The 11154-nt window shown below is 59.5% G+C and overlaps 2 protein-coding genes across 2 annotated transcripts; both read right to left on the bottom strand.

The window, feature by feature from the left end:
* Positions 1-204: 204 nt before the first annotated feature.
* C20H19orf25 (chromosome 20 C19orf25 homolog) lies at positions 205-2095 on the bottom strand. The gene is made up of 2 exons (XM_052164705.1): positions 1722-2095; positions 205-1005 (listed from the first exon to the last, which is right to left on the bottom strand). The coding sequence occupies exons 1-2, from the start codon at positions 1849-1851 to the stop codon at positions 806-808; spliced, it is 330 nt and encodes a 109-aa protein (XP_052020665.1). The 5' UTR covers positions 1852-2095; the 3' UTR covers positions 205-805.
* A 1144-nt stretch (positions 2096-3239) lies between these two features.
* Pcsk4 (proprotein convertase subtilisin/kexin type 4) lies at positions 3240-10565 on the bottom strand. The gene is given in 16 exon segments (XM_052164706.1): positions 3240-3391; positions 3394-3495; positions 3625-3753; positions 4327-4451; positions 4585-4773; positions 5049-5166; positions 5242-5345; positions 5422-5522; positions 6286-6498; positions 6597-6769; positions 6940-7028; positions 7124-7200; positions 7298-7426; positions 7507-7599; positions 10067-10171; positions 10386-10565. Coding segments are annotated over 16 exon segments (1998 nt in total). The 3' UTR covers positions 3240-3320.
* Between the last annotated feature and the right edge of the window lie 589 nt (positions 10566-11154).

The following is an 11154-nucleotide window of genomic DNA, read 5'->3' as shown; positions in this document are numbered from 1 at the left end:
GGACCAGGAATCCAGGCTGCATCAGTCAGGGCAAGCCGGACCCTGTGACCACCAGGAATATGTGGAGTGTCAGGAATAATGTGGCCACAAGCTAAGGCCGTTTCTGACAAGACAGTTCCAGTCAGCCTGGGACCCGAGAGGACAGGCGCAGTGGCATGGACTTGGGCACCCGGTGATCTAGTCAGGCTTAAGGGAGATCTGTGATCAGGAATCAGACATCTTTAATCTTCCAGAACTAAAGTCCAGCCACCCCAAAGTGGTGGGTCTTCTGCAAGGAGGCAAACCGAACCCCAGGACCAGACGGGGCAAAGTCCACCACACACACAGCCCCGGCCTTTGGGCTCCTCTTGGACCCCGGGAATCCCCAGAATGGAAGCGCCCTGGTTGAGTCCTCCCATCCTCAGGGAGAGCTGAGAAGGCAGTGGGCCCTGGAGGGCCTGAGCAAGGCTCTGGGAGGGGGTGGCCACCTATTCTTTCACACAAGATGACAGTGGCTGACCTGCTGTGATGCTGGGGATGGAGACCTTCACTGCCCAGGGTGACACGGGACAGAAGAGCATGCTGGTCACTAGGGGGCAGACCGGCTCTGAGCCCAGACCTGCAGTCAAGTCCTAGATGCTACCTAGACGGGTGTCCCCGAGTCCTATCACAAATTAGAGGCCATTAAGGGCGGAAGAGGGGACACAGCTGGCAGGGTGGGCCACGGGGTCTCCCCAGGCCAGGGCTGGCGCAGCGAATGCGGACCCTGAGCCTCCGGGTGCCAGGTGCCCAGGCCTGCACCGAGGGCATCAGATGTAACTAGGATCTAGGAGGTGGCTGACGTCACCTGGCTGATCTCCTGTTCCAGCCTCTGCCCAGCTCGCCGAAGGCCATCGAAGCTCTGTCTGAGCGCATCCCCCGCCTGCCGCAGCCTCTCGTTCATGGCCACATAGGCCTGGCTCTGCTGGTAAATCTGCTCCTGTTGTATCTCAGAGTCCTCAGCCCTTGGGGAGGAGTCTGGGGGGTCTGAAGAGAAGAAACAGTGTCACCATCCCCAAGCCTGACATCCACCAAGCCAGAGCCTGAGGCAAGAGGATCAGTGGTTCAAGGTCATCCTCGGCTACATGAGTTTGAGGCCAGCCTCGGCTACACAGACTCATTAAGCACTAGAAAACAAGAGTCAGTTTCAGGCTTGAAAAACCCCAAGGTTTGGGGGTCATGGAGAGGACAGGCCCCCTCCAGCCACCCTGGCCTGCTGGTCTGCCTGGGTTCCTGGATTCTAGGACAGGAGTCGCAGAAATGACCCCCCAACCCCCACCTGCATGTTAGGTTCCCCCATTTCCGGGTAGGAGCATCTAGCCACGCCCCCTGAGACAAGGTCTTGAACTCACAGCAATCCTCTTGCCCCAGACGCCTGGGTTGGCTCAAGTCTCCAAGCTCGGCAGCACTTTCAACTTTATTTTTTACTTTCATTATTTTTTATTTTTATTTTATTTATTTTTTGAGACAGGGTTTCTCTGTGTAGCCCTGGCTGTCCTGGAACTCACTCTGTAGACCAGGCTGGCCTCGAACTCAGAAATCCGCCTGCCTCTGCCTCCCAAGTGCTGGGATTAAAGGCGTGCGCCATCATCGCCCGGCTCAACTTTATTTTTGATGATCCCATTTTGCAGGAGAAAAGATTCGTCCCTAGGCGCCGGGCTGCAGTCGGTTTGCTCCCCACTCGGAGTCTCACGTGCTCCTACCTTCTGGGGCCAGGGCAGTGAAAACAGGATCTTGGGCGGGCGCCCCTCGCACGTCCTCCAGAATCTGCTCCACCGTGGGAGGCGCGGGGCGAGTGGGCAGCACCACGCGTTTCTTGGCCTTGGAGCTCATCTGGCAGGCGGAATGCGGCTAACTGGGGGTCCACTCTCGGCTTGGCCCTTCCACCTCGCGAACTCCTACGCGCCCGTTACCGACCTGCGCCGAGGTCCCTACCCACGTCTCGCTTTCCCTCCTCCCGGGACCTTGGAGTTTGGCTGGACCTCCCGCCCAGTTTGCTCCAGAAAAACCCTGCTTCCTATCTCTGTTCCTAGAACCTAGACGCCACCGCTTCCGCTTCCTACTGGAGCGCCACTACGTTCTGGCACTTCCGGTCCGCTCCAGTGCCACTCCGAGCGAAACCCCTCCCCCTCTTAAAGGGCCCTGGACGCTCCTGGGTGCTATCCAGTAAGATCAGAGGAAACTCTGCCTCCCCTCACCACGCGTGGTAGGAGGCAAGGGGTGAACCTGAGTTCGAGTCTCCCTTGCTGGAAAGCAGCAGTGTCCAAACACTGCTAGGTACACAGTGGGCGCTCAATAAATGCTGGATGGAACCTAGCCCATAGGGTAACATATTTTTTTTTTCTTCGAGACAGGGTTTCTCTGTGTAGCCCTGGCTGTCCTGGAACTCACGCTATAGACCAGGCTGGTCTCGAATGCAGAAATCCGCCGGCCTCTGCCTCCCAAATGCTGGGATTAAAGGTGTGCGCCACCACCGCAGGGCAGGGTAATGTATTCTGAGAGCCCAGCTTCCTTGTGGTAGACCTTTAATCTCAGTACTCTCAGTACCGAGGCAGAGGCAGGCAGACCTCAGTGAGTTCAAGACCAGCTTGGTCTATATAGGGAGTCCCAGGACAGCCAGGACCACACAGCGAGACCCTGTCTCAAAGGAGCAGTGGGGGAGGGGCGAGCTAGCTTTCTGTTCATGGCTGTATGGTATTTCAGCACTTGGCGCATCCTCCTGCCAAGGGCTCTGGGCTCAGAGCAGTCTTCCTCTGCGGCGCCCTTTCCCTCCAGGGCCCTGGTCTCACCGTGGGCCCACCCTACCCTCGAGGACACCACAGACTCCACGGCTTCTGCTTAACTTTTATTTGGCAACTATGAGGTTAGACGCGGGACTGTGGATGGCTTGGAGACAGGGAAGGGGCGGATGGTTGGTGGCTGTGCTCTGACCTCGTGCCTACTGTACCTGCTCCAAAGTGAGTAAGGAAGCGTCTCTTCCTGAGGTGTGGGCTGTCACGTGACCCGTGCAGCTGATCTGCCGTGGCCTTCTGCGGCAGACTCCTAATCCAGCCGGGGAGCAGGGTTTTGGGGTAGCGGCCTTCTGTCCTGACAGTCAGGCTTCTCTGGCTCTGCAGCCTGCAGGGCGCTGTGTGTGCATGGTTTGGGGCATTGGGGTATCTAGCCTGGGGTAGATGGGCCTTCCTCCAGCCGAGGGGCCTCCCACAGGCCCTGGCCAGCAGGGCCAGCACCGTGGCCCGAGGCTGGTAGCTGGGATGGCCGTCAGAGGTGTCACGCCTTGGAGGGGCTCTGGAGTTCCCAGCTCAAGGAACGGGGAACAGGCAGTGTCTCGTTGGTCGAGCTGCTGCAGCAGGTGTGATGGGAGGGTGACAGCGTGTCCCTCGGTCAGTGGCTGCTGCGTGTGGCTGTAGAGCCACCACTGCTGCTGGCTGGAGACGAGGCGGGGCCCTGCCCGGATGGAGAGGGCACCGTGGCTTTCTGCACGGGGACAAAATGGAAACAGAGGGAGTGAGGCTGCAGCTGGCGGGTGTGGCCAGTGCCTGCCCGCCCGTCCCGGGCCGCTGCGCCTCCTCACCCGACAAGTGACCATGCGCTGTGGCCACTCACCCTGGCACAGCCCCTCTGTGTCCCTCTGCACACACGCGTGCGCTTGGCTGGTCACCTGGGGGGCCTGGGGTCGTGCAGTCATGTCCTCGGCCGTCCCATACAGCAGCAGCGTGTAGTGGTACAGAGTTCCTGGGCAGGGTCGCAGTGGGCACCGGGGGACAGGCTGTCGGTGGCCTGCCAGGCTGTTGCCAACCTCAGTGCCTCCCAAGCAGGGCCCCGTATCAACCAAGCCTGGCTGCTACACGCCTACTTGTGCCAGGGGCTGGAGGCCCCCACTCCCTCAGGGCAACTGCACCTACTGTGTGCTAGTGGCCACACCACCTCGCCTCTCCCAGGTAGGTGACACCATGTTTACCGCTGGTCAGACCACCCATGGTTGCTGCACATCTCCTGTGGCTAGACCCCCTTCCTGCTCCTCCCAGGTGACTACACCTACTGTGTGCCACTGTGCCCAGAATGCCCCCCTCCTTTAGGTAACCCTACACCTAATTTGCACCACCGGCCAGATTCTCACTTTCCCCACGAATCCGATTCCCCCATAGCTGACCACCTACTATTCACGGATGGCTGAGACTTGCCCATCTACTGTGTGCTAGAAAAGGCATGGCTTCTCCAGGAAAACCCCTGGGGCCCTCTGTGGCTGAGGGTCAGCCGAGGCAGGGTCCCTAGCCCTGAGGCTCGCGGCCCACGGCCACGCCTCACCTGTGTTGAAGTAGTAACCCTTGTTCTCCAGGCCCAGGGTCCACAGGCCCTGCGGGTTCTCGTCCCAGTAGTGTGAGGACATGAAGGTCCAGTTGTTGTAGCCTTGGCCGCTGATATCCAAGGGTCTGTGGGGGCGGGGCCCAGGAGAGACAGGGCTCGAGGTGTCTGGCTGAGTCTTCTGAGCCCCACCCAGCGAGGGTCCCATCTGCGGGAGGCTAGGGAGGGCACCACCGCTGGCCCCTTTGGGATTTCTCACACCTGATGGCCACGAGCGTGGAGCGCGTGCCCATGGGGCTGGTGAGGAAGATCTCCAGGTCCCCGCGGCGGCTGTAGGAGAGCGACAGCCGGACCTGCACGTGCTCAAGCGAACGGATGAGGTGGCGGCGGCGCGAGCCATCGGAGCACGTGGTTACATTCTTCACCACCAGCATCCGAGGCAGGATGGGGCTGGTGGGGTGAGGACGGTCCCGTGGGTCTGCTGTGGGCCAGGTAGAGCCCAGAGGAGGTTTTGGGGGTGGTGGTGTCCAAGGGCCTGAGGGCACTTTTTCCACAGATGGGTAAACTGAGGTCTCCAGGCATCCTCCCTATCTTGGACTAGTCTGGGGAGGTAGTGGAGGAGGGGGCCTACAGCAAAGCGCAGGGTGGAGACCTGGACAGAACCTCCCGCGTGGGCGTGGATCTGGACCCGGGGCCTCCCTCCAGTGGGGCGGGGCCTCTCTCACGTGGGGGTGTGCACCACCCGAATGGCACATTTCTTCTGAGGCTTAGTGGGCAGCCACACGCGAGCCAGGTCCACCAGCAACCCCGCGTCCAGCAGCCCGTAGCCGTAGTGGTGGCTCACTGCGCGGGAGGGGCAGCCTGCGTCACTGGCCCTGCGTGCGCGGTACCCCCGTCCCCTGCCCGGCCCCGCCGCACCTTGGCGCCCCACGCCGTTGATCCTCCAGTCCTCCGCCTGCAGCTGCGCCGGCCTGGACGCGCGGACCACCAGGTGCTGCAGGTCCCTCCAGGTCAGGAGCGGGCTGGGGGGGCGAGGGCGGGTGAGCTGGGGGCCGCCCGTGGGGGCGGGGCGGTGGGCGGGGCCCCACGGTCACCTACTTGGCCTCCAGCGCCAGGGCGATTATGCCAGCGGCCAGCGGGGCGGAGGCCGAGGTGCCCGTGTGCTTGTCGGTGCACTGGTGGTGCAGGTCCGTGGTGACCTGGGGACACAGAAGCGGAGGGGCCTTGAGCTCAGTGCGCAGCCCAGATGGAGAACTTGTGTAGAAGGTACTAGGGGCCACGTTTACAAAGTGCTGAACATCAGGCTAAGTATGAAGACCTAAGCTGGAGAAACACACGAAAGACTAAGTCCAAAAGGTACTGAAAGGGCCTGCTGATGCGGGCCTCTAATTCCAGCACTCGCTGGGGCAGAGGAAGGAGAAGATGTGACTTCCGGCCTAGACTGGTCTACACTGTGAGCGCCTGCCTCAAATAAAACATATTAACGACCAAGTTTAGCAAGTGCTGAGTTCAAAATGTTACATGGCCCCACATCTAAAACGTGCCAAGTCTCAGGCCTCAAAGGTTGGTGAAGTGGTGGGGCGTGGGGGTGGGGGTGGGGAGGCCACACAGGCAATGGCCCAACGGTGGGGAACCTCAGAGCCAGCCCGTGCAAAGGGCAGGGTCTTCAGGAAGCCGCCATGCAGCAGGGGCACGAATAGCCCAGGTGCTGGCGCAGATCTTGCCCAGGAAGGGGGCAGGAGGCGCAGGACCTGCGCGGCCAGGTCTTGTGGAGTGGGACTTGCTTGGGTATCTGGAGGGAAGAGGACCCTCCGGGGCTGACGCCTGTGTGTGCGCGTGTGCGTGTGCGTGTGCGTGTGCGTGTGTGTGTGTGTGTGTGTGTGTGTGTAGCCTGAGAAGGCGGGGTCTGGGTGGAGCCCCCTGCGGGCGGGGCCTGTGGTGCGTGCTTGGCTGGATGCTCACGATCTGTGGGTCTGTGACCACGCCGCTGCTGAAGGTGGTGGTGAAGGTGGAGGCGCAGGCCTCGCTGTACCAGGGCACTCGGCCCTGCCGCGTGGTGCTGCCCACTGACAGCGTGTGGATGCTGTTGGTGTAGCCGTCACAGTTGCAGTTGTCGTAATGGAGACCACCATTTCCCGAGGCCCAGATGAACAGTGTGCCCAGCCCTTGGCGGCCCTGGGTGGAGAGTGGCCCGCGAGCACAGTTAGCGCTCCAACCCCTGGGGACCCGCCCCTCCGCCCTCTCCGCCCGCCCGGGGTGTGGTTCCCGTGCACCTTGGTTACGCCACGCCTGAAGGCCTCCCGCGTGAGGAGGCCGGGTCCGTCCACTGTGCGCCCGTCATCCTCCGGGCCCCAGCTGGCGCTATAGATGTGTATGTGTTGCGGCTGCAGGCTGAGGGACTGAGCCTCCACGATGTCGGTGATGGCTCCATCCAGCATGCGCACGCCTGCGCGGGTGGGCGTGGGCCTTGCGCCAGCACCAACTCTGGTTGCCCTACCAGGCCACCTCCCTGCCACCCTCAGCCCACTGCTCAGCCATCAGTGATGGGAACGGGGCGGGGTCCCCACACTGGTCAAGTTTAACCTGACACCCCAGCCCAGCCTTCACCCCTGGTACCTCCAATTCTGGCATTGAAGGCCACGCCAGCACCGCAGAAATCGTTGTTAGCTGTGGCAGACACTTCCCCAGCGCAGCGGGTTCCATGTCTGATTCCAGAGCAAGGAGGAAGCAGACATTTGTCCCATCCGCCACGGCATTTCTGCGGGCCCCAGGAACACCCGATACCGAGCACCTGGCTCACCGGTTCTCATCGTTGGGTGTGTAGCGGGGCTGGGGGTCTGGATCGTAGTCATTGAAGTCATAGCTGGCCAGAGGGTCCTGTGGAGCAGGTAGGGGAGCAGGATGAGAAGCAGCGGAGGCCAGCTGTGTCCTCGGACCTGGACGCAGCTGCTGTTCTGATCCCTAGACAACTCACGTAATTAGCCCAGAGGTCCGGGTGGTCCTTCTCAATGCCATCGTCCAAGATGGAGATCACCACTCCCCGGCCGGTCAGTCCCTGGTTCCAAACCTTTAGGATGTTGAGATCTTGTTGTATCTCCTTGTTCTATGAGAGGCAAGGAGGGACCTGGGGTCAGAGGAGCTCAGGGTGGTCTCTTGTCCACCCCACCCAGTCCAAGTGCTTACCATGTACCACTGCTTGGAAAACCAGGGGTCTGTGGGCACCACCAGGGAGCGCTTCACCCGCCGCCTCAAGGTCTGCTGCTCAAACCAGCGCACCTGCAGGGTGCACGGGGCTGAACCAGCCACTGCCTCAGGGGCAGGGGCATGGGACACATTGCTAACCGACAGGCATGTCGGTGGGAACTGCTCTTTGGGTCCCCCACGATCCTCAGAGCTGTGTTTTCAGACACGGCAGGCCTGATGATTCACAAGTGGCGCTGCTGGGAGCCAACGTGGCCCTTCCGCCCTGAGCCTTACCAAGGCCTGCTGGCTCCCTCTGGCAGGCTGCGTGATTGTTTTCTTTTGAGACAAGGCCTCACTGTGCAGCCCTTGCTTTAGGCTCACTATGGAGATGAAGCTGGCCTCGAACTCAGGGATTCACCTGCCTCTGCCTCTACAGTGCTGGGGTCAAAAGTAGTGCAGCACTTCAAAAAAGCCCACCACTTCCGAAACTCCTTTCTAGGTCAGGACACCCCTGGCTCATGCCATACAACCACCACCTATATCTACTCTTTCTCAACCCCCCTCGTGTGTGTGTGTGTGTGTGTGTGTGTCCTCACTATGGCATATGTGTGGAAGTCAAAGGACAACTTGTGGGCGTAGAGAGAAGCCTTGGTGCCGCTCTCACAGAGGACCCCTGTATCCACAGGCACCTGGAACAAGTCCGGAGGGGATCTCATGCCCTCTCCTGAGCTCCTTGGCGCCTGGTGTGCAGACAAGCAGGCGAGGCGCTGGTCCCCGTTAGCAAAAACAAATACAAAGGAGAAAACTCCAAATCTTTTTAAAAAGTAACAGTAACGGTGGGGAGCCTAGAGGTGGTGCTGCACGACTGTAATCCCAGCTCTCGGGAGGCAGAGGCTGCTCTGAGCTCCCAGGACAGCCAGTGCTGCACAGAAAAACCCCATCGTGAAAAATAAACAACAAAAAAGTAACCATGGGAGTCAGTTTTCTCCTTCTACCTGGATCTGGGGATAGAGTTCAGCTAGGCTGGGCAGTCGGCACCTGGGCAGCTGGCACCTTTACCCTCTGAGCCACCTCACCGTCTCTATTTCTCTGTTTGCAGATATGGGGGTCTCATGTAGCCCAGGCTAGCCTCAAACTCTATGTAACTGAGGATAACTTTGAATTCCTGATCCTCCAGTCTCCACTTCTCCAGGGAGTGGCTGAATGGAATGTGCTATCATGCCTGGGTGGTGCTGGGATAGAATGCAGGACTTCTGTCTGACTGTGTGCTCTACCCACTGAGTCTTAGCCTTCCCTCCCTCCTTCCCTCCCTCCCCACATGGTTTCTTTGTGTAGCCTGTGTGTCTGTCCTGGGACTCTGTAGACCAGGCTGGCCTTGAACTCAGAAATCCACCTGCCTCTGCCTCCCAAGGGCTGGGACTCCACTTCGTCCAACATCACCACCCCTACTCCCAGTCTGGGAGTACTGGCCTACAGTGGTCAGACTGCTCCTCTCAAAGCTACAGCTAGTGGCCAGGAAAAAGTTCTGTCTTCTACCCCAGGACCTTTGCATGTGCTGTTTATCAGCCCAAAGCATCTCCTTGTCCCCTTCTCCTTACACCCCATCTTAGTCTCTCTCAGGAGTCATGTTCTCTGGGGTGACCTGGCTTGATCTCTGTCCATCCATGCCCCCTCCTTTCCCCCTCCCTATTTCCCCCTCTTCCCCTTACCCCTCCTATTTGTCTTCATTCTCTTCCTTTAGAGGCTTGGCCTCTAAAGACACTGAATCCCTGTGGCGGTTTGAATGAGAATGGCCCCCATAGACCCTTATACTTTGCTGGGTTCCCAGTAGGTGGACCTGTTTAAGGATAGGAGGTGTGACCTGGTTGGAGGTCTTCTATGGCTATCACTGGGAGGTGGGTGGTAGGCTTGGGGGGTTCAGAAGCCCATGCCATTTTCAGCTAGCTCTCCCTACCCCTTGTGAATTATCAGCGCCAGCCTGGCCGCCTGCTGCTGTGTTCCCTGACACAGAGGCCACAGACTCACCCTCTGAAGCAGTAAGCTCCAATAAAGTCTTCTTTCTCAAAGTCGCTTCGGTCGTGGTGTTTTGTCACAGCGATAACTAAGACAGGTCCTGGTACAGGTGAGCCCCTGTCCAGTGTCTCCTGTAACCCTCGGTGGCTCATGCCACACCTCCCTACCTGTTTTTTTGACTGCCACCTAAGGGTTGTTCCCAATAGCAGACTGGCCTAATGTGGACAGGACACCCACAGAAGCATCAACAACTCGGGCTGGCTCTGCCCCTCGTCAGCTGCACGCTTACTGACTCCAGCTCGCCTGTGTGTTAAATAGTCCAGTTCCCTTCCCTATATCCCGTGGTTTGCAATGAGGGAAGGACCACGACAGGCAGGACAAGGGGTCATCAGAGTCCCCCTAGATGTTAAGTTGTGTTACATAGGTGCCTTGCTCACACATAGCTTCCCCAACGAGGCCCCACTCCACAACTCTACAGGCCACTCATAACAGTGACAGTGACAGGCGGCCACTGGTTAGGACACAGCAGCCATGAGCTCATTCTTACCTTGGGTTCTTTCTTCAGGCGCAGACGGTGGCCCCAGTGCGGAGTCAGGGACTGCTGGGCCACACCCCGGTGCCGCAGATGGAAATACTGGTCATCGGGGAAGATCTGGGAACGCGATGGACAGGACAGCTGGGATCCTGCTTTTATGATAGGGTCTCTACGACTTTATACACCTCAACCAGGGGTCCATATGAGAGCCGCAGAATCCCAAATTGAACATGGAGGGGCACACAGATACATATTTGGGGAGGTCTTGGGGACACCCTCCCCTTTGTCCAGGTCTGAGGTTGTCCAGGCACACACCCCATGTCCCACCCACCTGTCCCAGGTTGACGAAGCCAAATTTACGTGCCAGGCGCTCAGCCTCCTGGTAACCTTTGGTCACCCGCACTGCCCAGCTGCTGACATAGATGGGGGCCCGGGCTGAGGCCCACCTCACAGCCAGGAGGGCCAAAGCCAAAGTCAGACCCAGCCACAGCTCTGTCTGGGAGGGCCGCATAGCGGGGGGCGGGGCGGGGGCGGGGCTTCAGGAAGCCACCCAGCCTGGACACCATAGCAACCCGAAGCCTTTCAACTCCCAAGGGGCCTTGCGCTTCCTTCCTCCCCCACCCCACTCCCCACACGGGGTGGGGAGATCCCACACGGAGAGACACATCTATGCAGACCTACCTAAGCCTTCTGGAACCACACTTTCCCCATTTATACAAGGACAACCCCCTGCATCTGCCCCTTAGGAGCAGGTTCAAAGTAACAGGTGTCTTCAAACTTTATTTGGCTCCGCCCACTTTTCTTCACGCCCCTCCTTCGAAATCAGCTTCGTTTTTTCCAGTGTAGTCCCGCCTCCTTTGTGATCAACCCCGCCTTTTCAAGTCTGTCCAATCAGCGCTGACCTTAACCAGGCCCCCTCCCACCTGTCCCTCAACTAGCTCCACCCACGTCAGTCTCTCTCCGTCAATAATCTACCACTTGTCCAATCACCCTCTTGACCAATCAACACGCCAGCAACCTGGGGCCCCGCCCCCCTCCGGACTCCTCGCTGCCGCCCTGGCCTCCACCCTGGCCAGAGGGCCATGCGGCCGGGGAGACGG

The sequence above is a fragment of the Apodemus sylvaticus genome, chromosome 20, assembly GCF_947179515.1.
Source record: "Apodemus sylvaticus chromosome 20, mApoSyl1.1, whole genome shotgun sequence".
Taxonomy (NCBI): Eukaryota; Metazoa; Chordata; class Mammalia; order Rodentia; family Muridae; genus Apodemus; species Apodemus sylvaticus.
Note: the sequence above shows the minus strand (reverse complement) of the source record. Positions and strands in the feature narration are given on the sequence as shown.

Coding starts and splice junctions, on each gene's coding strand:
- C20H19orf25 (XM_052164705.1), bottom strand. CDS start 1,851: ATGAGCTCCAAGGCCAAGAAACGCGTGGTGCTGCCCACTCGCCCCGCG. Junction 1,006..1,721: donor CACTGCCCTGGCCCCAGAAG/GTAGGAGCACGT, acceptor TCTTCTCTTCAG/ACCCCCCAGACTCCTCCCCA.